Genomic DNA, 12,569 nt, shown 5'->3' with positions numbered 1-12,569 from the left:
GTTTATTGTCTAGATTAGGCCCATAGGGATGTAACGGTTTATTGTCTAGATTAGGCCCATAGGGATGTAACGGTTTATTGTCTAGATTAGGCCCATAGGGATGTAACGGTTTATTGTCTAGATTAGGCCCATAGGGATGTAACGGTTTATTGTCTAGATTAGGCCCATAGGGATGTAACGGTTTATTGTCTAGATTAGGCCCATAGGGATGTAACGGTTTATTGTCTAGATTAGGCCCATAGGGATGTAACGGTTTATTGTCTAGATTAGGCCCATAGGGATGTAACGGTTTACTGTCTAGATTAGGCCCATAGGGATGTAACGGTTTACTGTCTAGATTAGGCCCATAGGGATGTAACGGTTTATTGTCTAGATTAGGCCCATAGGGATGTAACGGTTTATTGTCTAGATTAGGCCCATAGGGATGTAACGGTTTATTGTCTAGATTAGGCCCATAGGGATGTAACGGTTTATTGTCTAGATTAGGCCCATAGGGATGTAACGGTTTATTGTCTAGATTAGGCCCATAGGGATGTAACGGTTTATTGTCTAGATTAGGCCCATAGGGATGTAACGGTTGACTTCCAAGCTGTTTAATGTATTATATGAAGCGACATGTTTGTCTGTGTATTGTCCCTGTCTGTATCTTGTTATGGTTACATGCTTCGTTACCAACAGGTGTGGATTTACAGTGAAATGCTGACTTACAGGCCCTTCCCAACAATGCAGAGAGAAAATAGAGAAAATAAAGTAAAACACCTAATAATAACTACACAATGAGTAACGATAACTTCGCTATATACACAGGGTACGAGTACTGAGTCAATAATAACTATGCTATATACACAGGGTACGAGTACTGAGTCAATAATAACTATGCTATATACACGGGGTACGAGTACTGAGTCAATAATAACTATGCTATATACACAGGGTACGAGTACTGAGTCAATGATAACTTCGCTATATACACAGGGTACGAGTACTGAGTCAATAATAACTATGCTATATACACAGGGTACGAGTACTGAGTCAATAATAACTATGCTATATACACAGGGTACGAGTACTGAGTCAATAATAACTTCGCTATATACACAGGGTACGAGTACTGAGTCAATAATAACTATGCTATATACACAGGGTACGAGTACTGAGTCAATAATAACTATGCTATATACACAGGGTACGAGTACTGAGTCAATAATAACTATGCTATATACACAGGGTACGAGTACTGAGTCAATAATAACTTCGCTATATACACAGGGTACGAGTACTGAGTCAATAATAACTATGCTATATACACAGGGTACGAGTACTGAGTCAATAATAACTATGCTATATACACAGGGTACGAGTACTGAGTCAATAATAACTATGCTATATACACAGGGTACGAGTACTGAGTCTATAATAACTATGCTATATACACAGGGTACGAGTACTGAGTCAATAATAACTATGCTATATACACAGGGTACGAGTACTGAGTCAATAATAACTATGCTATATACACAGGGTACGAGTACTGAGTCAATAATAACTATGCTATATACACAGGGTACGAGTACTGAGTCTATAATAACTATGCTATATACACAGGGTACGAGTACTGAGTCAATAATAACTATGCTATATACACAGGGTACGAGTACTGAGTCTATAATAACTATGCTATATACACAGGGTACGAGTACTGAGTCAATAATAACTATGCTATATACACAGGGTACGAGTACTGAGTCAATAACTTCGCTATATACACAGGGTACAAGTACTGAGTCAATGTGCAGAGGTACGAGGTAATTGAGGTAGATATGTACGTATAACTAGGAATAAAGACACCTAGACAACAGGGTAGATAATTAACAGTAACAGCAGCATATATGATGAGTCAAAAAAGGTCAATGCAGATAGTCCTGGTATCTATTGGTTAATTATTTAACTAACTATTTAGCAGTCTTATGACTTGGGGGTAGAAGTTGTTCAGGGTCCTGTTGGTTCCAGACTTTGTGCATCGGTACCACTTCCCGTGCGGTAGCAGAGAGAACAGTCTATGACTTGGGTGGCTGGAGTCTTTGACAATTTTTAGGGCCTTCCTCTGACACCGCCTGGTATAGAGGTCCTGGATGGCAGGGAGCTCAGCCCCAGTGATGTACTGGGCCGTACTCACTACCCTCTGTAGCGCCAAGCAGTTGCCATACCAAGCGGTGATGCAGCCAGTTAAGATGCTCTCAATGGTGCAGCTGTAGAACCTTTTGAGGATCTGAGGGCCCATGACAAATCTTTTCAGCCTCCTGAGGGGGAAGAGGCATTGTCGTGCCCTCTTCACGACTGTGTTGGTGTGTGTGGACCATGATAGATTCTTAGTGATGTGGACACATGAGGGACTTGGCGCTCTTGACCCGCTCCAGTACAGCCAGGTCCAGGTAAATGGGGGCGTGGCTCAGCCATCTATGTAAATGGGGGCGTGGCTCAGCCTTCCGTTTCCTGTAGTCCACAATCAGCTCCTTTGTCTTTCTGACATTGAGGGAGAGGTTGTTGTCCTGGCACCACACTGCCAGGTCTCTGACCTCCCTATAGGCTTCCTCAACGTTGAGGAAGAGGTTGTTGTCCTGGCACCACACCGCCAGGGTCTCTGACCTCCTCCCTTTAGGCTGTTTCATCGTCGTCGGTGTTCAGGCCTACCACCGTTGTCTCGTCTGACAACCGTTAGTATGGTGTTGTCGTGCGTGGCCATGCAGTCATGGGTGAACAAGGAGTACAGGAGGTATAGAAGTATGCACCCCTGAGGGGCCCCTGTGTTGAGGGTCAGCGTGGTGGATGTGTTGTTGCCTACTCTCACAGTTCAATACATTTAACTCAAGTGTTTCTCTCCTTGCCCCTTCCTGGGAGACCCGCTACATGTTGCTGCTGTGGCTGTCCATGACCTGTCTGATACCCTTTGACCTCTAACCCTAACCCTCTCTTTCTGCCCCTTGTGTCAGACCTGGGAGACCCGCTACATGCTGCTGCTGTGGCTGTCCATGACCTGTCTGATACCCTTTGACCTCTAACCCTAACCCTCTCTTTCTGCCCCTTGTGTTAGACCTGGGAGACCCGCTACATGCTGCTGCTGTGGCTGTCTATGACCTGTCTGATACCCTTTGACCTCTAACCCTAACCCTCTCTTTCTGCCCCTTGTGTCAGACCTGGGAGACCCGCTACATGCTGCTGCTGTGGCTGTCCATGACCTGTCTGATACCCTTTGACCTCTCTCGTCTTGATGGTCACCTGACCTCTGACCCCAGCCAGACCAGAGAACCAATCATGGACCGCATCCTGGCTATCGCCAAGGTAACTAATTCTAGACTCTCCTGCCTTGGTCAGTGTTCAGTCGTGTCTTCCCAGATCCAGTCCCTGTATGATGTATTGAGTGTGTAACTAACCCCTGGTCTGTTGTTATTTCCAGTCCCTGTATGATGTATTGAGTGTGTAACTAACCCCTGGTCTGTGGTTATTTCCAGTCCCTGTATGATGTATTGAGTGTGTAACTAACCCCTGGTCTGTTGTTATTTCCAGTCCCTGTATGATGTATTGAGTGTGTAACTAACCCCTGGTCTGTTGTTATTTCCAGTCCCTGTATGATGTATTGAGTGTGTAACTAACCCCTGGTCTGTTGTTATTTCCAGTCCCTGTGTGATGTATTGAGTGTGTAACTAACCCCTGGTCTGTTGTTATTTCCAGTCCCTGTATGATGTATTGAGTGTGTAACTAACCCCTGGTCTGTTGTTATTTCCAGTCCCTGTGTGATGTATTGAGTGTGTAACTAACCCCTGGTCTGTTGTTATTTCCAGTCCCTGTATGATGTATTGAGTGTGTAACTAACCCCTGGTCTGTTGTTATTTCCAGTCCCTGTATGATGTATTGAGTGTGTAACTGACCCCTGGTCTGTTGTTATTTCCAGTCCCTGTATGATGTATTGAGTGTGTAACTAACCCCTGGTCTGTTGTTATTTCCAGACCCTGTGTGATGTATTGAGTGTGTAACTAACCCCTGGTCTGTGGTTATTTCCAGTCCCTGTATGATGTATTGAGTGTGTAACTAACCCCTGGTCTGTTGTTATTTCCAGACCCTGTGTGATGTATTGAGTGTGTAACTAACCCCTGGTCTGTTGTTATTTCCAGTCCCTGTGTGATGTATTGAGTGTGTAACTAACCCCTGGTCTGTTGTTATTTCCAGTCCCTGTATGATGTATTGAGTGTGTAACTAACCCCTGGTCTGTTGTTATTTCCAGTCCCTGTATGATGTATTGAGTGTGTAACTAACCCCTGGTCTGTGGTTATTTCCAGTACCTGTATGATGTATTGAGTGTGTAACTAACCCCTGGTCTGTGGTTATTTCCAGTCCCTGTATGATGTATTGAGTGTGTAACTAACCCCTGGTCTGTTGTTATTTCCAGACCCTGTATGATGTATTGAGTGTGTAACTAACCCCTGGTCTGTTGTTATTTCCAGACCCTGTATGATGTATTGAGTGTGTAACTAACCCCTGGTCTGTTGTTATTTCCAGTCCTACCTGATGGTCACTGATAAGTCCAGGGATGCTGCTTCTGTGTTGGTATCAAAGTAAGTATTCAACTTTATTGTTTAAATAAAAAGGCAACAACATTTGTGATGCGTTTCATGTTTTACCCAGAAGAGGGCGTTCTTGTACTTGAAGATGAATAGGTTCATACCGAGGCGCCCCACACACACACACACACACACACACACACACACACACACACAGACAGAGCTTACTGAGTGGTCCTAGTGTGTTGTCATCTAACTGTCTGTGTTTACTGAGTGGTCCTAGCCTGTTGTCATCTAACTGTCTGTGTTTACTGAGTGGTCCTAGCCTGTTGTCATCTAACTGTCTGTGTTTACAGTTTACTGAGTGGTCCTAGTGTGTTGTCATCTGTCTGTGTTTACAGTTTACTGAGTGGTCCTAGTGTGTTGTCATCTAACTGTCTGTGTTTACAGTTTACTGAGTGGTCCTAGTGTGTTGTCATCTAACTGTCTGTGTTTACTGAGTGGTCCTAGTGTGTTGTCATCTAACTGTCTGTGTTTACTGAGTGGTCCTAGTGTGTTGTCATCTAACTGTCTGTGTTTACTGAGTGGTCCTAGTGTGTTGTCATCTAACTGTCTGTGTTTACTGAGTGGTCCTAGTGTGTTGTCATCTAACTGTCTGTGTTTACTGAGTGGTCCTAGTGTGTTGTCATCTAACTGTCTGTGTTTACTGAGTGGTCCTAGTGTGTTGTCATCTAACTGTCTGTGTTTACTGAGTGGTCCTAGTGTGTTGTCATCTAACTGTCTGTGTTTACTGAGTGGTCCTAGTGTGTTGTCATCTAACTGTCTGTGTTTACAGTTTACTGAGTGATCCTAGTGTGTTGTCATCTGTCAGTGTTTACAGTTTACTGAGTGGTCCTAGTGTGTTGTCATCTGTCTGTGTTTATAGTTTACTGAGTGGTCCTAGTGTGTTGTCATCTGTCAGTGTTTACAGTTTACTGAGTGGTCCTAGTGTGTTGTCATCTGTCAGTGTTTACTGAGTGGTCCTAGCCTGTTGTCATCTAACTGTCTGTGTTTACAGTTTACTGAGTGGTCCTGGTGTGTTGTCATCTAACTGTCTGTGTGTGCAGGTTTGTGACACGTCCCGATGTGAAGCTGAAGCGACTAGGAGACTTCCTGGACTGGAGTCTGACCACCATCTCTCAGGCCAGTGACCAGACCATGGGAGGTACTGTAATCCTGGACGGGGCCCTGCAGTCTCTGGTATGACACACACACACACACAGTTTGTCTGTCCTCGAGTGTGTGTGGGTTGCAGTGACCGGGCCTAGTTTACAAGAGCCTACATGTACGGCTGCCATGTTTGTGGGAGATCAGAGCCTCTGTGGGTTTGGCAGGTTGGCAGGTGTTTAGTGCTGCACCTGTTGTCAGTGTTTTATGACTGAGGGAGGGAACGTGAAGACACGCCTCAGGTGGTAATTAGCTAGCCTGGTCACAGACCTGTTTTAGGAACTGGTATGCCAGGTCCCCAGGGGTTGGCTATACAGCCCAAACAGATCTAGGATCAGTGTAGTAGTATATAGATATACTGTTGGTAGTCATTACTTTACCAGTGTAGTAGTTTATAGATATACTGCCGGTAGTCATTACTTTACCAGTGTAGTAGTAGTATATAGATATACTGTTGGTAGTCATTACTTTACCAGTGTAGTATATAGATATACTGCTGGTAGTCATTACTTTACCAGTGTAGTAGTATATAGATATACTGCTGGTAGTCATTACTTTACCAGTGTAGTAGTATATAGATATTCTACTGGTAGTCATTACTTTACCAGTGTAGTAGTATATAGATATACTGCTGGTAGTCATTACTTTACCAGTGTAGTAGTAGTATATAGATATTCTACTGGTAGTCATTACTTTACCAGTGTAGTAGTAGTATATAGATATACTGCTGGTAGTCATTACTTTACCAGTGTAGTAGTAGTATATAGATATACTGCTGGTAGTCATTACTTTACCAGTGTAGTAGTATATAGATATTCTACTGGTAGTCATTACTTTACCAGTGTAGTAGTATATAGATATACTGCTGGTAGTCATTACTTTACCAGTGTAGTAGTATATAGATATACTGCTGGTAGTCATTACTTTACCAGTGTAGTAGTAGTATATAGATATACTGCTGGTAGTCATTACTTTACCAGTGTAGTAGTAGTATATAGATATACTGCTGGTAGTCATTACTTTACCAGTGTAGTAGTATATAGATATACTGCTGGTAGTTATTACTTTACCAGTGTAGTAGTATATAGATATACTGCTGGTAGTCATTACTTTACCAGTGTAGTAGTAGTATATAGATATACTGCTGGTAGTCATTACTTTACCAGTGTAGTAGTATATAGATATACTGCTGGTAGTCATTACTTTACCAGTGTAGTAGTATATAGATATACTGCTGGTAGTCATTACTTTACCAGTGTAGTAGTATATAGATATACTGCTGGTAGTCATTACTTTACCAGTGTAGTAGTATATAGATATACTGCTGGTAGTCATTACTTTACCAGTGTAGTAGTATATAGATATACTGCTGGTAGTCATTACTTTACCAGTGTAGTAGTAGTATATAGATATACTGCTGGTAGTCATTACTTTACCAGTGTAGTAGTAGTATATAGATATACTGCTGGTAGTCATTACTTTGCCAGTGTAGTAGTATATAGATATACTGCTGGTAGTCATTACTTTGCCAGTGTAGTAGTATATAGATATACTGCTGGTAGTCATTACTTTACCAGTGTAGTAGTAGTTTCACCAACCACCTTGATATAACAGTGTATTTTAGTAGATTTTTCTCCAGGTCAACTCTTGTGTTGTGTCAGTCTAAGTAGCTAATTTAATGCAACCCTCAAGCGACCAGTGTATCAAAGGAATATTATTGGCGTTGAAAGTGGCGCTACGTGTTTACGGAACAGTCTCTCCTTCTCTCTGTGCTCTGTAATATGGCTGGGAGGGGGAAACCGGCTTGTCTCTCTCTCTCTATGTGTGGCGCTCAGAGCGTTTAAAACTGGCTCTGTGTGGCGCTCAGAGCGTTTAAAACTGGCTCTGTGTGTTCTGACGGCCCCGAGGGGCTTCAACAGGCTCTAGTAAGATCTTTGTTTCGCACAGTTGCATTTTGAATTTGGCCAATGCAGCAAAAAACACTAAAGAGCTGCTGAGAAATGGGGAGTGAGAACAGAGACTGAGAGAATGGGGAGTGAGAACAGAGACTGAGAGAATGGGGAGTGAGAAAAGATACTGAGAGAATGGGGAGTGAGAAAAGATACTGAGAGAATGGGGAGTGAGAAAAGATACTGAGAGAATGGGGAGTGAGAACAGAGACGGAGAGAATGGGGAGTGAGAACAGAGACTGAGAGAATGGGGAGTGAGAACAGAGACTGAGAGATGGGGAGTGAGAACAGAGACTGAGAGAATGGGGAGTGAGAACAGAGACTGAGAGAATGGGGAGTGAGAACAGAGACTGAGAGAATGGGGAGTGAGAACAGAGACTGAGAGAATGGGGAGTGAGAACAGGACTGAGAGAATGGGGAGTGAGAACAGAGACTGAGAGAATGGGGAGTGAGAACAGAGACTGAGAGAATGGGGAGTGAGAACAGAGACTGAGAGAATGGGGAGTGAGAGAAGAGACTGAGAGAATGGGGAGTGAGAGAAGAGACTGAGAGAATGGGGAGTGAGAGAAGAGACTGAGAGAATGGGGAGTGAGAGAAGAGACTGAGAGAATGGGGAGTGAGAGAAGAGACAGAGAATGGGGAGTGAGAGAAGAGACTGAGAGAATGGGGAGTGAGAGAAGAGACTGAGAGAATGGGGAGTGAGAGAAGAGACTGAGAGAATGGGGAGTGAGAGAAGAGACTGAGAGAATGGGGAGTGAGAGAAGAGACTGAGAGAATGGGGAGTGAGAGAAGAGACTGAGAGAATGGGGAGTGAGAGAAGAGACTGAGAGAATGGGGAGTGAGAGAAGAGACTGAGAGAATGGGGAGTGAGAGAAGAGACTGAGAGAATGGGGAGTGAGAGAAGAGACTGAGAGAATGGGGAGTGAGAACAGAGACTGAGAGAATGGGGAGTGAGAACAGAGACGGAGAGAATGGGGAGTGAGAAAAGATACTGAGAGAATGGGGAGTGAGAAAAGATACTGAGAGAATGGGGAGTGAGAACAGAGACGGAGAGAATGGGGAGTGAGAACAGAGACTGAGAGAATGGGGAGTGAGAACAGAGACTGAGAGATGGGGAGTGAGAACAGAGACTGAGAGAATGGGGAGTGAGAACAGAGACTGAGAGAATGGGGAGTGAGAACAGAGACTGAGAGAATGGGGAGTGAGAACAGAGACTGAGAGAATGGGGAGTGAGAACAGGACTGAGAGAATGGGGAGTGAGAACAGAGACTGAGAGAATGGGGAGTGAGAACAGAGACTGAGAGAATGGGGAGTGAGAACAGAGACTGAGAATGGGGAGTGAGAGAAGAGACTGAGAGAATGGGGAGTGAGAGAAGAGACTGAGAGAATGGGGAGTGAGAGAAGAGACTGAGAGAATGGGGAGTGAGAGAAGAGACTGAGAGAATGGGGAGTGAGAGAAGAGACTGAGAGAATGGGGAGTGAGAGAAGAGACTGAGAGAATGGGGAGTGAGAGAAGAGACTGAGAGAATGGGGAGTGAGAGTAGTTAAAATGAACCTTTATCAAACGGCAGTCCTCACTGCAACATGTAATGCCATCCAGAAGGGAGAGGTTAGTGGTGATTTAATCCCAGACTACATCCAGAAGGTTGAGGTTAGTGGTGATTTAATCCCAGACTACATCCAGAAGGTTGAGGTTAGTGGTGATTTAATCCCAGACTACATCCAGAAGGTTGAGGTTAGTGGTGATTTAATCCCAGACTACATGTAATGACATCCAGAAGGGAGAGGTTAGTGGTGATTTAATCCCAGACTACATCCAGAAGGTTGAGGTTAGTGGTGATTTAATCCCAGACTACATCCAGAAGGTTGAGGTTAGTGGTGATTTAATCCCACACTACATCCAGAAGGTTGAGGTTAGTGGTGATTTTAATCCCAGACTACATCCAGAAGGGAGAGGTTAGTGGTGATTTAATCCCAGACGACATCCAGAAGGTTGAGGTTAGTGGTGATTTAATCCCAGACTACATCCAGAAGGTTGAGGTTAGTGGTGATTTTAATCCCAGACTACATCCAGAAGGGAGAGGTTAGTGGTGATTTTAATCCCAGACTACATCCAGAAGGTTGAGGTTAGTGGTGATTTAATCCCAGACTACATGTAATGACATCCAGAAGGGAGAGGTTAGTGGTGATTTTAATCCCAGACTACATCCAGAAGGTTGAGGTTAGTGGTGATTTAATCCCAGACTACATCCAGAAGGTTGAGCTTAGTGGTGATTTAATCCCAGACTACATCCAGAAGGTTGAGGTTAGTGGTGATTTAATCCCAGACTACATCCAGAAGGTTGAGGTTAGTGGTGATTTAATCCCAGACTACATGTAATGACATCCAGAAGGTTGAGGTTAGTGGTGATTTAATCCCAGACTACATCCAGAAGGAAGAGGTTAGTGGTGATTTAATCCCAGACGACATCCAGAAGGTTGAGTTTAGTGGTGATTTAATCCCAGACTACATCCAGAAGGTTGAGGTTAGTGGTAATTTAATCCCAGACTACATGTAATGACATCCAGAAGGTTGAGGTTAGTGGTGATTTAATCCCAGACTACATCCAGAAGGTTGAGGTTAGTGGTGATTTAATCCCAGACTACATCCAGAAGGGAGAGGTTAGTGGTGATTTAATCCCAGACTACATCTAGAAGGTTGAGGTTAGTGGTGATTTTAATCCCAGACTACATCCAGAAGGTTGAGGTTAGTGGTGATTTAATCCCAGACTACATGTAATGACATCCAGAAGGTTGAGGTTAGTGGTGATTTAATCCCAGACTACATCCAGAAGGTTGAGGTTAGTGGTGATTTAATCCCAGACTACATCCAGAAGGTTGAGGTTAGTGGTGATTTAATCCCAGACTACATCCAGAAGGTTGAGGTTAGTGGTGATTTAATCCCAGACTACATCCAGAAGGGAGAGGTTAGTGGTGATTTAATCCCAGACGACATCCAGAAGGGAGAGGTTAGTGGTGATTTAATCCCAGACTACATCCAGAAGGGAGAGGTTAGTGGTGATTTAATCCCAGACTACATCCAGAAGGGAGAGGTTAGTGGTGATTTAATCCCAGACTACATCCAGAAGGTTGAGGTTAGTGGTGATTTAATCCCAGACTACATCCAGAAGGGAGAGGTTAGTGGTGATGTAATCCCAGACTACATCCAGAAGGTTGAGGTTAGTGGTGATTTAATCCCAGACTACATCCAGAAGGTTGAGGTTAGTGGTGATTTAATCCCAGACTACATCCAGAAGGTTGAGGTTAGTGGTGATTTTAATCCCAGACTACATCCAGAAGGTTGAGGTTAGTGGTGATTTAATCCCAGACTACATCCAGAAGGGAGAGGTTAGTGGTGATTTAATCCCAGACTACATCCAGAAGGTTGAGGTTAGTGGTGATTTAATCCCAGACTACATCCAGAAGGGAGAGGTTAGTGGTGATTTAATCCCAGACTACATCCAGAAGGGAGAGGTTAGTGGTGATTTAATCCCAGACGACATCCAGAAGGGAGAGGTTAGTGGTGATTTAATCCCAGACGACATCCAGAAGGTTGAGGTTAGTGGTGATTTAATCCCAGACTACATCCAGAAGGGAGAGGTTAGTGGTGATTTAATCCCAGACTACATCCAGAAGGGAGAGGTTAGTGGTGATTTAATCCCAGACTACATCCAGAAGGTTGAGGTTAGTGGTGATTTAATCCCAGACTACATCCAGAAGGGAGAGGTTAGTGGTGATTTAATCCTCAAAAGGGGAGGAGCCACAACATTATGAACAAAACAGGTGTTGGAATTTCAGCATTTAAAATGAAAACGTATTATTTCGATCTCATCCACGATATTGATGTTGTTGCTCTCTCTCTCTCTCCTCTCTCCTGTCTCCCTCTCTCTCTCCTCTCTCCTCTCTCCTCTCTCCTGTCTCCCTCTCTCTCTCCTCTCTCCTGTCTCCCTCTCTCTCTCTCTCTCTCTCTCTCTCCTCTCTCCTGTCTCCCTCTCTCTCTCCTCTCTCCTGTCTCCCTCTCTCTCTCCTCTCTCCTCTCTCCTCTCTCTCTCTCTCCTCTCTCTCCTGTCTCTCCTCTCTCTCCTCTCTCTCCTGTCTCTCTCTCCTCTCTCTCCTCTCTCTCCTGTCTCTCCTCTCTCTCCTCTCTCTCCTGTCTCTCTCTCTCTCCTGTCTCTCTCTCTCTCCTGTCTCTCCTGTCTCTCCTCTCTCTCCTCTCTCTTCTGTCTCACCTCTCTTATGTCTCACCTCTCTCTCCTCTCTCTTCTGTCTCTCTCTCCTGTCTCACCTCTCTTATGTCTCACCTCTCTCTCCTGTCTCCCGTCTGTCTTCTAGGCCCAGCTATTCAAGCATGGCAAGAGAGATGACTTTCTCCAGTACGGTAAGAATGTCCTTCAATAGTTGCTTTTTAATCAGCAATTTGACTTTATCCATTGTGATAAGTAGTTGTCTTACCTCCTTCATCCATTGTGATAAGTAGTTGTCTTACCTCCTTCATCCATTGTGATAAGTTGTTGTCTTACCTCCTTTATCCACTGTGATAAGTAGTTGTCTTACCTCCTTCATCCATTGTGATAAGTTGTTGTCTTACCTCCTTTATCCACTGTGATAAGTAGTTGTCTTACCTCCTTCATCCATTGTGATAAGTAGTTGTCTTACCTCCTTCATCCATTGTGATAAGTTGTTGTCTTACCTCCTTTATCCACTGTGATAAGTAGTTGTCTTACCTCCTTTATCCACTGTGATAAGTTGTTGTCTTACCTCCTTTATCCACTGTGATAAGTAGTTGTCTTACCTCCTTTATCCATTGTGATAAGTAGTT

The 12,569-nt window shown here is 43.9% G+C and overlaps 1 protein-coding gene across 8 annotated transcripts in view; it reads left to right on the top strand.

Moving 5' to 3' along the window:
- Positions 1-12,569, top strand: part of tbcd (tubulin folding cofactor D) — a 116,841-nt gene that overhangs the window by 4,024 nt on the left and 100,248 nt on the right. For all 8 annotated transcript variants that reach the window (XR_016486104.1, XR_016486105.1, XM_090197590.1 and 5 more), the window contains exons 6-9: positions 3,193-3,339; positions 4,555-4,610; positions 5,663-5,795; positions 12,083-12,128. Coding sequence is in view for 6 of the 8 variants with exons in the window: in XM_090197590.1 (XP_090053716.1) it covers positions 3,193-3,339; positions 4,555-4,610; positions 5,663-5,795; positions 12,083-12,128 (382 nt within the window). In the remaining 2 variants the exon portion in view is untranslated. The remainder of the gene's footprint in view (positions 1-3,192; positions 3,340-4,554; positions 4,611-5,662; positions 5,796-12,082; positions 12,129-12,569) is intronic.

Source organism: Oncorhynchus mykiss, chromosome 13, assembly GCF_057628025.1.
Source record: "Oncorhynchus mykiss isolate SJ-2025 chromosome 13, ASM5762802v1, whole genome shotgun sequence".
Classification (NCBI taxonomy): Eukaryota; Metazoa; Chordata; class Actinopteri; order Salmoniformes; family Salmonidae; genus Oncorhynchus; species Oncorhynchus mykiss.
Note: the sequence above shows the minus strand (reverse complement) of the source record. Positions and strands in the feature narration are given on the sequence as shown.